This window comes from Urocampus carinirostris, chromosome 7 (assembly GCF_059441175.1).
Source record: "Urocampus carinirostris isolate Australia breed hairy pipefish chromosome 7, RoL_Ucar_1.0, whole genome shotgun sequence".
In the NCBI taxonomy this organism is placed as follows: Eukaryota; Metazoa; Chordata; class Actinopteri; order Syngnathiformes; family Syngnathidae; genus Urocampus; species Urocampus carinirostris.
In genome coordinates this window covers 29974848-29987958 of record NC_142355.1, presented here as the reverse complement: position 1 = coordinate 29987958, position 13111 = coordinate 29974848, and the positions used below count along the sequence as shown (strand labels likewise).

Genomic DNA, 13111 nt, shown 5'->3' with positions numbered 1-13111 from the left:
AGTTTAATGTAAATTACTCAATGCTGGAAAAGATTTTTGAACAATGCTACAGTTATTTATATTTGAGTTTATATGAATGCAGACCATTTTAGCATTTATGCAAGGTACAAGGGCTTCCGAAGGTCACGTGACTTGTTAGCGTTCGCTATATTAAATTGCAAGCAAAAACTGAGGAGGATACTCAAAAATAAATTAACCAGGATAGTTTATACATTTAGATTGGGGTTTTGAACTCTTGGTCGGTATACTGTAATAAGTGATGTACAAGCTTAGTATAAATCAATGAAATCGAGAATTAATTTTTGGGCCGTTAAAATACAAATTTCTTTAAGTAATTTTGTAACAGATTAACCTAAAAATAAAGTGCCAGAGAAAACCTACTATTGTTTATGGCAGAATTATTTGAATGTGAACCAGCTCAAAACTATTTGCTATTGTCTGCTTTGCTTTGCAGCCTGCGCTCCAAATTCCCTCACAGCGACCTGGCGACCAACCCTGGCTACTTCCGCAGTCCGGTCATCGCCCAGAGGGATTCTGCAGGGGACGCAAGCTGCTCTGTGAAGGTGTCCATTGAGATCTCAGACTCTCAGCAGCCCGTGACATTTACCTGTGATGGTAAGCAGGATAAAAATTTACCAAATGCAATAAAAAAAAGTGAGTGATTGCTGTTTGTAGAGCGTCAAAGACGGAAAACGGCCAAATTCTTCATCCCCAGTTCACCTCATTTTGTCTTTTATCTTTTTTTCCACTGTCTCTGTCTCATGGAAACTCAACCGAGTTCTTCTCGCACACAAATATACTCTAAGTAAGGACGGCCTTTTTTTGGCTCAACTCAAGGTCTTTGGGCAATTTTGGTTTCCTTCCCAGAAGAGCTGCTACCAGCTTACCCCTCTCACACACCCCAAGCTGACTTCTTGGTCTATTGTTTGCAACAAAATTACAGCCATTTTTGAATCCTATTCCCTCACTTAAAATCAAAGTTATGCTTCTATTAATTTGCGGTGTGGGGTGTTCTTAGTGATATTATTATTATTATTTTTTTTTTAATTTTTTTTTTATTTTTTTTTGCATCTTCCATTGGTTTGTGCTTGTTGAACATGTTCATAACTTGAAATTAAAACCTCTTATGTGTGAGTGAAACCCGCCTTTGGGCAACTCAGATTGTAGTTGTGACATGAAACAGAATAATAGATAATCATATGTTACCTGCACCCGGGACAGTTGCCAAACACTCCACAATAAAATGACAATTAGAGAAGTTTGTCTGCTGCTGTTTCTCTGTCCTGTGTTAGCTATGTCACAAATGTAAAAACATTGGCTGTTAAACACCCATCTGTATCTCCCTGGCTTTTTAAAGATAAACATTGGCTGTTGCGCTATTGTGTGGCGAGAATACAGTCAGTCCTGATGATTACCGTTTTCCAGTAATAGACTTGAGCACCATCATGTGCTGCATCTGGCCCACTGACCCACTCTTCCCTTGCTCAAGACAAAGAAACTTCCTTCCTTCCCAACTTCCCCAAAAATACTTTCTCAGCTTCTTTACTGCAATTCATCATCCTATCTTTGCTGACGTCAAATTATACACTTCTTTTTTCTTCTTGACTAATGTTAGGACACATATAGAGGTGTGAAGTCCTCTTTATATTATATTAGATTTGATCACAGAAGTAGCCGTTTCACTTTCTTCGTCAACCAATCAACGGCTAGCATTGTGTGAACAGAATGTGCTGCTTTGCATTTTTTTGTTAGCTCCATCTCTACGACTTGGTACAACTTAAAACCCTGCTTGGTGCCCACCATGCCTTAAGGTGACTTTGAGCTGCAATTCTGAACTGAAAATAAAAAGGCTCCATTCCTTTAATGGGTGGAGGGCTGTTATTACTGGATCCAGGGTGGTCTCCTCCTAGTCTCGATTACTACCACAATTTTTTGGGGCGAAAAGCCCTATTTGATTTTGCATCCTTAAACTAATACAGGCGCTTTGAAAAATACTGACGTGCCAAAAAAAAACATGTTAATGTCAACAAACTACACCTGCGTGTAAATTTTATCAACATACTTGCCGCTGTATTTCCTTTGAACTGAAAAGAGGATAAATTTGAAATGTTAGTCGGTTATAAACATAGCATGCTAATTCACACATTAGAGAGAAATGTAAGCATTAACGAGTCACAATATCAGAAACACATGCACGGTTCCTCTATAGAACTACATCAAGCATTCTGGCATGATAAAAATATGCATAAAAACACAGCAGGCCACAAAGTATTCCACCACAGATAGTCTGGATTTCCTAATACATTCCCAAAAGTGAACGGGATGCCTCCACCAAGGCAAAACAAACACCCTTAAAATAATTGCTGCCTGACTCATTTATTGAAAAAAACTGTTCTAAGCATTTTAGATTTTAGCCTTGGAACCAAGAGGCCAACTTGAATAACCCCGTTTGCATGTTAGAGTGCCACTTGTTCTCTTAGGAATTGACCGGTAAGCCTTCTTGCTAGGAAAATTGATATTAAAGGAGAACTATCTTCTAGTTTTAAACGATTATAATTGTAATATATTGGAACTGAAGGATTATATCTTACCTGTGTCACAATTGGGTTGCATTTTCTTATAATGTATATATATATATTTAGGGAGTAGGATGCCTCTGGACTCGCAGGGCCTTCATAGACAAAGAAACGCTCTGGCGTCTCAATGTCTGTTTTTCCAAGTTCAACGTTTTACATACAAGTGCTTCTTTCCAATTGGGTTTTTCGAACGAGCTTCACATAATAAAAAACTACTTGTATCACTTCAATACCCATCACCTGTGGCCTTCTGTTTCCCACTACAGTGAATTCTCCTGTGGAGCTCCTCATTAGTCAGACCCTCTGCTGGGTCCATGATGACCTGGATCAGGTGGACTTTTCCAGTTACATCCTAAAAGTGTGCGGTCGGGAGGAAGTGCTGCAAAAGTGAGCAAAATTCTTCAGTGACTTTGTACTTTTCGCATCCAACTTTCTTATGACATTATTCTACTCCCTCCGATTCATACCGACTGCTAATTAATATTCTTAAAAGTCCTCTTGTTGTTCTGCATTACAGTAAACACAGCCTGGGTAGCCACGAGTACGTACAGAACTGCAGGAAGTGGGAGAATGAAATCACATTACAGCTTCTCTCTCACTCCACCATGAGGAGGGACTTAGCTCGCACTGTATGTCATTTTAAATTCCGCTTAAATGTCTTCATTCACTACTCTCCATGCAATGCCATTCATCTTCAAGTAACTACATAATATTTTGTATTTTTATGTTCCACTGCAGGTGGATGATGACAATGCATCCATTAATTTGGAGCGGCACCTAAGCTATGTGGAGCGACCCTTTAAGGAGATTGCCACAAGGTAAGAAGACTCTACATGTAAGTGAAGAGATGATGTTTGCGTGGAGGTTCCTTGAATGGGAAAACGAGTTTGGTTGAGTATTAGGGGGGGCAATTTATAATGATAACAAAAAAGGATGCTATTGATGTATTTTTTTACTTTTCTACACGAGAAAAGCACTTGCAATCAATTTTTTGGGAAAGCAGAATTATATGACCCAATAATTACATTAACTTGGCTCTTAAAATGTTTTAATAGGGTTTGAATCTGCAAAAGTTTTAATATAAGTCTTGAGAAAACTCACATCCTTCCCATTTTTATCATTTTTACTCATGATTTAACATGAACCAGATTTGCTGATTTGATACTAATGCTTTAAACATATACTTCATGAAGACTAAGTTGGTTTCAACAATTCTTTTACTCTATGTGGACATAACATAACTTTCATTCTGCTTCCAGACAAGGCCTGATCGACTACCTGGATGGTTATCACAACCAAGTAAACATCTGCCTAAAAAATGAGGTAGTGCTTCAAGTCTTGAATGAAAATCAAGGTTGAATAATGTATTGTCGAAAGTCCGAACAACTAAATTAAAATGTTGGCCCTTTACAATACTCTTCATGGTTTCACAATAAGCCTTAGGGTGCATTTAAGCAAATGACAAATATTTAGGACAAAAGTGCATTTTATACCACTGTTTTATTCCACTTATGGTTGCTTGTGGAATATGTAATGAGGCCTTTTCCCACAAATTTAAATCTCTGAATCTAGAATACCCAGTACAAGACCGTGGACCGAGTGGTGCAGACTGTAAAGAACTTCTGCTGCGCTCTGGATGAAATCGAGACTCAGGCCATAACTGAGGCCATCAAAAGACTGCGACACTCTGTTAACCTCCCCAGGACACGCTCGCCCATGGTGGGCTTTCAAATATACATGGTTACACACGCACACACACATTCTTGAGACTTGACAGTAATCATGCTTCACTGGTTTTTTTTTTTAGATGGGGTCCTCTTTGTCTGGGCAGACAACAAATGGTAACTTTACACATCCATAAATATTGAGTTTTTGATGCATGGACTTGCCATCCCATACTTTTCATTATTTTTGACTATTCATTAGGCCACAACAGCCACGTGGATGAGAGCATGGCACTTCTTACCCAGGCCGTGTACGACTTGGCCAAGCTCTACTTGCGCTCCTTCTGCTCACCATCCGCCTCCCTGAGTTCACCTTCGTTCAAAGGGGAAAGCGCGGAAGATCTGCGGAGCAGCAAGGAAGCTTCCGGAACTACGGACCACCTTCAATTCACCCTCTTTGCCCTGCATGGTATCCCGGCTAACTGGGTCAGCAGGTAAACAGACTCTGCTGTTCAATTTAGTATAATAGAGATTTTATTTAAACTAACTCACGCGGTAGAAAAAAAGGTGATTCTGATGTCTATTGTTTAAGCTAGCAAACACACACAGTCTTCCTCACCACAGTTTTTATTTCTACGCCAGTGTCAAATTTCAACCTGGCTTTATCTCCTGCCTGCATACATGTCTGGTGGGATTCAAACTGAACACATGTGCCATTCCTGACTTGTGTCGCTCTTACGTTGTACGTTTCTGTAGATTATAGTCTTGACCAGAACAAAATTTTGAAATAACAAAAACGGGACATGCTGAAACATATATCATTTTAATGTACTCGCCGTTTTATTTAGTTGTAATGATGGTCTACTAGTGATCCCATGAGCCAAGAAGTGATCCGCAGGTTCGAGAGCGTTCTTCATTCGGGCCCCGGTGCTGTGGAATACTCTTCCCCCTGAGATCCGATCTGCAACCTCAGTGTAAATGTTTAAATCTAAACTTAAAACACACTTCTATTCTATAGCATACGAATAACCTATATGTTATGTTGACAATATCTGTGTATTATTTGCCCTCATGTAGGTTTTAGATCAGGGGATGGTGTCATAAGTCTGTGGTTTGCAATAATCTGTGGTCTGTACAGCCCTTTGAGACTCTTTGTGATTAAGGGCTATACAAATAAACTTGACTTGACTTAATCCTTATGAATTACAGGCCGTGGTGTAGCAAGGCTTGATCTACCAATCTTCATTGGTCTCTAGAGACTTTTGTGTTTTTTTGTGTTTTTTTTTTTTTAATTATTATTATTTTTGCTATTCAGTCTCTCAGTGTCATTGTTTTTCTCTACCTAAACGGCTTCTACATAGTCCCTGCCCGTTCTATTTTTAAGACGGTAGCAAACGTTTTTCCACCCACAAATGGGTAGCCAGACATTTTTTGTTGCGGGATGATCTCTTTTTGAGTTCATGGTGTACGTGTGACCGCCTTGTATGCCATCCATCTGTTGCGGCCACAGGGAAGGTTCCAGCAAATGACATAATTGCCAACAGAGATGGCACTTAATGCAAATGTTTGCTTGTAATTTGAGACTGTCGAATAAGGTCTGAAATTATTTTATGCAGTTAAATCATTTTATTTATGGGCAAAGCCAAAGGTTAATAAACACATTTTAAGTAATTTTCATGTTCCATAAGCAATATTCCTGTCAGCAAGTTGCTGCACCCACACATGTTTTAAAAGTAGACTTATTCTCAAGTGTGTAGGGGGGCACACGAGGATGACAGAGAAATAAAATGAGCCATGGTGTCTATATTCATTTTTTATGGCATAATTGTTGTCACTGACTGCTAAAAAGTTAACTAAGCCTAACGGTCTTTTTGATTCAGGTAGATAAATAAGAAGCAACATAATCAGTTCAATAATATCCTGATCTGCAATGTCATGCTTTACAGTTACGAAAAATACTTCCTGGTGTGTTCCCTGACCCACAACGGCAAGAATCTCTTCAAGCCAGTGCAGTCAAAGCGAGTTGGCACCTACAAGAGCTACTTCTACCACATAAAATGGGATGAGTTGTAAGTAGCGATTATTTTATATTTCTTGGGATTATATTCAAATTCTCACCACAACAATGGCTGTTTCATCCCTTCCTTTCAGGATCAATTTTCCCATCGCCGTTGCAGTGCTTCCACTGGAGTCCATTCTGGGCTTAACCTTGTACGGCGTGCTCAACCAAAATGCTGGAGGTTCCCCGGACTCCAATAAACAGAGGAAACCCCCAGAGATGCTGGGCAAAGTATCGATGCCACTCTTTGATTTCCGACGGTAGGAAATATTTTAGTCACAGATAAATTCCTAAATCCTGGATTTATGGATGATTTGAGACCGATTGTGTTCCACAGGGTTCTAGCCAGAGGCACCCGCTTGTTGTGTTTGTGGGCATCACTGCTAGGACCTGCTGCTGGCTCTGCAGGAGGTCGTAAAAAGATGCCGGCCGAGAGAATTGTTCTGCAGGTTAGCAAGATGAGTTATAGAATTGTAGTTGCCATAGCATTTTATTCAATTTAGGAATTTATGACCTCAGTCATTTACTATTAATCATAATCTCATTATACATTGTTTCAGTATTTTTTATTTTTTAATTGTATTATCATTTCGTAAATGTTCTTTTTATTTATTCACTTATTGTTCAATAAAAATGTTTTATATTATACAGTAAATTTTACTCATGATTTTATTAGATTTATAGTTTGGCACACATTTGATGTACCTGAAAAATGTGTTTAAATTGAGGATGTCGATCTCTGCTTGGCTCTTGGGCTCGATCTAGATTTTCTGTTCTGTGGCGGGCCCGATCAGTAAAAGAATGTCAACTCCAAATTTTTTGCTTTGTTTTTCAGAATTGTGCTTTATCATTCACCATACATTAGTAACCTTCAAATTATAATCATGGAAGACAACATATCTCTTATAACACAATACAGGGAGTGCAGAATTATTAGGCAAGTTGTATTTTTGAGGATTAATTTTATTATTGAACAACAACCATGTTCTTAATGAACCCAAAAGTCTCATTAATATCAAAGCTGAATATTTTGGAAGTTGGAGTGGGGCTTTTTTAGTTTTAGCTATTTTAGGAGGATATCTGTGTGTGCAGGTGACTATTACTGTGCATAATTATTAGGCAACTTAACAAAAAACAAATGTATACCCGTTTCAATTATTTATTTTCATCAGGGAAACCAATATAACAGCTCAACATTCACAAATATACATTTCTGACATTCAAAAACAAAAACAAATCAGTGACCAATATAGCCACCTTTCTTTGCAAGGACACTCAAAAGCCTGCCATCCATGGATTCAGTGCTTTGATCTGTTCACGATCAACATTGCGTGCAGCAGCAACCACAGCCTAGCAGACACTGTTCAGAGAGGTGTACTATTTTCCCTCCTTGTAAATCTCACATTTGATGAGGGACCACAGGTTCTCTATGGGGTTCAGATCCGGTGAACAAGGAGGCCATGTAATTAGTTTTTCTTCTTTTAGACCTTTTCTTGCCAGCCACGCTGTGGAGTACTTGGATGCGTGTGATGGAGCGTTGTCCTGCATGAAAATCATGTTTTTCTTGAAGGATGCGGGCTTCTGCCTGTACCACTGCTTGAAGAAGGTGTCTTCCAGAAACTGGCAGTAGGACTGGGAGTTGAGCTTGAGTCCATCCTCAACCCGAAAAGGCCCCACAAGCTCATCTTTGATGATACCAGCCCATACCAGTACCCCACCTCCACCTTGCTGGCGTCTGAGGCGGACTGGAGCTCTCTGCCCTTTACCGATCCAGCCACGGGCCCATCCATCTGGCCCATCAAGACTCACTCTCATTTCATCAGTCCATAAAACCTTAGAAAAATCCGTCTTGAGATTTTTCTTGGCCCAGTCTTGACGTTTCAGCTTGTGTGTCTTGTTCAGTGGTGGTCGTTTTTCAGCCTTTCTTACCTTGGCCATGTCTCTGAGTATTGCACACCTTGTGCTTTTGGGCACTCCAGTAATGTTGCAGCTCTGAAATATGGCAAAACTGGTGGCAAGTGGCATCTTGGCAGCTGTACGCTTGACTTTTCTCAGTTCACGGGCAGTTATTTTGCGCCTTGGTTTTTCTACACGCTTCTTGCGACCCTGTTGACTATTTTGAATGTAACGCTTGATTGTTCGATGATCACGCTTCAGAAGCTTGGCAATTTTAAGAGTGCTGCATCCCTCTGCAAGATATCTCACTATTTTTGACTTTTCAGAGCCTGTCAAGTCCCTCTTCTAAACCCATTTTGCCAAAGGAAAGGAAGTTGCCTAATAATTATGCACACCTGATATAGGGTGTTGATGTCATTAGACCACACCCCTTCTCATTACAGAGATGCACATCACCTGATATGCTTAATTGGTAGGCTTTCGAGCCTATACAGCTTGGAGTAAGACAACATGCATAAAGAGGATGATGTGGTCAAAATACTCATTTGCCTAATAATTCTGCACTCCCTGTACATGTATTTACAAACAATGCGGAAAAAGAATTTCATGTTTGCCATTTAATTTCTTAACCGGTTTATTCTGATAGTTGAGTGATTGCATTTTTACACCTGAACCAGCTCACCATGCTATATATATATATATATATATATATATATATATATATACAAATGCCAGAGAGAGCATTTGGTTTGCATTTATTATTTATTATTATTTTTTTAAAAGTCATAACTTTTTATATAAATGACTTGGTGATTTGCTTCGTATTATAACAGCAGGCTGGATTAAATCATCCAATGGGCTGGATCCAGCCCGCGGGACGTATGTTTGACATGCCTTGTTTGAATTAAGCAATTCAATTGGCAACAAATGCTGGAATAATGCGGTTATCATCAAAGGAGAATTTTTAAATGTTTAGTGGGATACAAAATAAAGAAAAGAATGTTGTGGGTCATATTGGATTCTCCCCAATGGTTTGTCTAACTTGAGTGTTTTGTTTTTAGGTAGATTTTCCCAACTCTGCACTGGATGTTTTGTATGTGGGACCTCCGGAGCCTCCCAATCTAGAGCCCAACCCCAGGGAAGAGCTTGATCCTGACCTCCGGCGCAAGTTGGAGAAGATCTGCAGCCGAGCGTCCAATTTTGGGTAGAGGAACTGCATTTTTAAAGGATAACTATAAATTACTAACTATGACCAAAAAAACTATTTATTCGTGCTTACTTAGCTTTGGGTTAATTTATAAATTGGGATTTTTTTTTCCATTTACACAAATACCTTTTTTTAAGTAATTAAGTCTCTTAACTCACCCAAAACAAAAACTGGCAGTCCAACACAGCCTGCACTCTTATTAGGCTCTTACTGCCTGCCACTGTTTTTTTTCCATTTGTGCCTCTGGCCCATGTGGGAACAATTCTTTTGTGTTTGCTCTCTTTGTATTTTGGTGCTCACGTGATCCCTGGAGTGTTGTATACACTTTATCCCGGGAGGTGCACCAGTACAATTTGTCTCGCCTAAATGGTAAATTCTTATTGGATTCGTTTAAACAGCTGTAGAGAAATTGCTTTAAACTATATTTATTTAATTCAAAAGCTAGTTTGAATTCGGCCAGCAGCTAGTGCTAACGGTTTCCCACTCAAAATATTTCGACATAGTCTCATTTTGTCTTTAGCATTTATTATGAATAAAGCAATAATCCAAACATATTTTAATTTTAGCTTTAAATTATCGATTTTTTTAGTCCAATGATTTGGATAATGATTGATCAGCCCAGAAGGAAAATAATCACACAAATAAAAAATGCCCGTGTTTAATACTAACAAACTAAGGACGTTGTTGACACAGGGCCCAGCAATCTTTGAAAACAGGAACGGTGAAAGAAATTCGGTAAAAATAATGAAATTATTGATCCCTAAACCTGGTTAAGATAATCAACTCACTTTAATGATCAGGAATTGTTTTCATTACATGTCAGAAGTGAAATATTATTTGCCCCTGCAACAAAATCAGTTGGTTGTCATCTTTTCTTGGTTTACGTCATGGGAACAAAAGGCGTCTTTGCCTGCTCTTGTTTATGGCCGCATAGTCTCGGCCTTCTGAAAAAAACAAAGATCAGTTCGTGCTCTCCCCGTGCTGTGCGGCTCCTCTGAAATGATGCCGGCTTTCGCGTAAAGCTCGAACAACAGACATCTATGGGGCGAGAATCCATTTTCAAATTGTGGCGTAACCCGCCCAATGCTGCTGTCTACTCTTTGTGAGACTGTGGTGTCCATCAATCATCTATCGTTCCTACACCACTTGCAGCCTCACTTTGAACGGCTGGTTCACACCGATGTCCAGCGATTGAAGTTCTTTTTTCAGGCCACCCTGGATGACAGCAAGCACAGAGTTCCTTTGCTTAACCTTTATTTTGTGGGGGTTTTTTTCGGCTGCGATATGGGCACGCGTAGAGTCACAGATCAAGAGCAAGGGTGATGCGTGGGAAAAAAATGGTCTTTTTACATACACATCCCTCAGCCACTCTTTTATCACACTTCACCCTCTAGAGGTGACACCCTCCTCACCATTAGCAGCCTCATGGTGGCCCCAGCTACGTCTGACGCCTTACATGACACAGGGTGCGCCACACAATTTGGTGTGCTGTACAATTTGAAGAAAATCTGATACTTTTTATGTGCACCTTGTGCTTGTGAAAATATGGTATATAGAGTTTATGCAAAAACATGTACTATTTCCTCACAATTTGCATGTTGTAAGAAATGTGGAGATACTTTTTAAAGACTTAAAAAAGGAACATTGCATCTAATTGTGGTAACACAGCCCCAATCATATTGCAGGTTAAGGCGAGCTGACCACCAGTTGCTCTGGGACCACCAGCTCCATTGTCGGAGGGATCACCCTAGCAGCCTACCCAAGGTACTGGCCAGTGCCCCCAGTTGGGACTGGGCCAGCATAGCTCATATCCACTCGTTGCTTCACCACTGGCCCCCTCTGCCACCTGTAACTGCACTGGAACTGCTCGACTCCAAGTATATGTCTATTTCCTGTTTATATATCCTGTACATGACTGTGGTTTTGATTAAAACCATTAAATTTCTGTGTGTAGGTTTGCTGACACTGAGGTGAGGCGAGTGGCAGTCAGCTGGGTTGAGAAAAGTACTGATGATGAACTGGCCGACTACCTTCCGCAGTTAGTGCAGGTACAGCTGTTAAAACACAACCTGCACCTTTTGCACCTCATCTAATTTTGTTATTCTTTCACAGGCTTTAAAGTTTGAGAGTCACCTGAAAAGTGCCCTCGTCATGCTGCTGCTTTCCAGATCAATTGGCAACATCAACATTGCACACTACCTCTACTGGTGAGCTCGAAAAAGGGATACGCACGTTTATTATGAAACTGCATGAGAGAGAGAGAGCTAATATTCAAGGACATTGGTACATCCAGCCATCCATTGTCTTCAACGCTTATCCTCAGTAGAGTCACGGGGTGCTGGAGCCCATCTTCAGGCACGATCAGGGGACACCCTGACCTGGTTGGAAATTGGTACACGTCATTTTAAAACAACAAATTACAATGAATATATTTTCATAATGGTGTTTAATTTTCTTTATTTTGGGGTTTTCTTTTTTGTTGTAATTTAACTTATTCTAAGAAAAATGTGTTAACATTTTATTTTTGAACTAATGTAATTTTCATTTTTTGTATATTCATATTTTACTTTAGCACGCCAGCGCAGTGGGTAGCGGCTGTGCGGCACAGTTCTAAGTTCATGAGATCGAACCTTCCTGTGTGGAGTTTGCATGTTCTCCCCATGCTTGTGTGTGTTTCCTCCGGGCACTCCGGTTTCCTCCCACATTACAAAGACATGCACGTCAGGTTAATTGGCCGGTCCAAATTGACCCTAGGTGTGAATGAGCGAGTGAGTTGTCTGTCCCTCTGTGTGCCATGCGACTGGCTGGCAACCAGTTCAGGGTGTCCCCTGCCCACTGCCCGTAGACAGCTGGGATGGGCTCCAGCACCCCCGCGACCCTACTTAGGATAAGCGGTGCAGATAATTGATGGATGGATGGATATTTTACTGTATTTCAAACTTGGTTTTATATCACACTAAAATCCTGTTTTAATTTTTTTGTTGTACAATAAAGTACAGAAAATGTTTGTTAAACATGTTATTTTTCTAGAAAAATCAGTTAAAATACAGTGAAATAGAATAGAATAATAAACTAGACATTAAACAGGATGGAAAAAAACTATAGAAAATTATCTTATCTTAATTATGGCAAAATGTTTTCATGTGTATGCGCGTAACGGACAATATCAAACATTTTCAAAGAAGCACTGGGTGCACATGGCTGAAAATAGGTTTCTTGAGGGCTGCATCAATGAAAAGAGGTTGAGAAACACTGCAAAAGTATTCTGAGCAGCAGTGTAAAAGAGACCTGCTTCAAATTGGCTACAACCCCAAAACAATGAATACTGTTCAATTTTTAGAACAATACAAAACATTATCTTATTTAAAATGCGTTTTTAATAAAGCTCATTTTCGTGTATGATATTCTGGTACGGTTTAAATATTTTTTGGGACGTGTCTTCTTTACGTGATAGGCTGCTTAAGGACGCTGTGCAAGATGCGACATGGGGGCGGCGTTATGAGCGCATCCTCGGCGCTCTGCTGTGCCTTTGCGGGACCAAACTACGTGCCGAGCTGGAGAAGCAAACTCAGCTAGTCACAATACTTGGGGCTGTGGCCGAGAGGGTGAGACAGGCCAGCGGGTCTACGAGACAGGTATGTCCGTCCAAATGGATTAAGTTCGTATCCCATTGTGAATTGAAACTACAGTCAAATGGTTTGCGTTGACC

At 40.0% G+C, this 13111-nt stretch overlaps 1 protein-coding gene across 1 annotated transcript in view; it reads left to right on the top strand.

Annotated features, from left to right (window-relative positions):
• pik3c2a (phosphatidylinositol-4-phosphate 3-kinase, catalytic subunit type 2 alpha) overlaps window positions 1–13111 on the top strand; it is a 40586-nt gene that overhangs the window by 21412 nt on the left and 6063 nt on the right. The window contains exons 4-19 of the mRNA XM_088340538.1: window positions 455–615; window positions 2843–2963; window positions 3094–3205; window positions 3315–3394; window positions 3836–3899; window positions 4149–4295; window positions 4384–4417; window positions 4503–4734; window positions 6187–6309; window positions 6392–6559; window positions 6637–6748; window positions 9257–9399; window positions 11088–11279; window positions 11357–11450; window positions 11515–11609; window positions 12857–13037. Coding sequence (XP_088196664.1) covers window positions 455–615; window positions 2843–2963; window positions 3094–3205; window positions 3315–3394; window positions 3836–3899; window positions 4149–4295; window positions 4384–4417; window positions 4503–4734; window positions 6187–6309; window positions 6392–6559; window positions 6637–6748; window positions 9257–9399; window positions 11088–11279; window positions 11357–11450; window positions 11515–11609; window positions 12857–13037 — 2059 coding nt within the window. The remainder of the gene's footprint in view (window positions 1–454; window positions 616–2842; window positions 2964–3093; window positions 3206–3314; window positions 3395–3835; window positions 3900–4148; window positions 4296–4383; window positions 4418–4502; window positions 4735–6186; window positions 6310–6391; window positions 6560–6636; window positions 6749–9256; window positions 9400–11087; window positions 11280–11356; window positions 11451–11514; window positions 11610–12856; window positions 13038–13111) is intronic.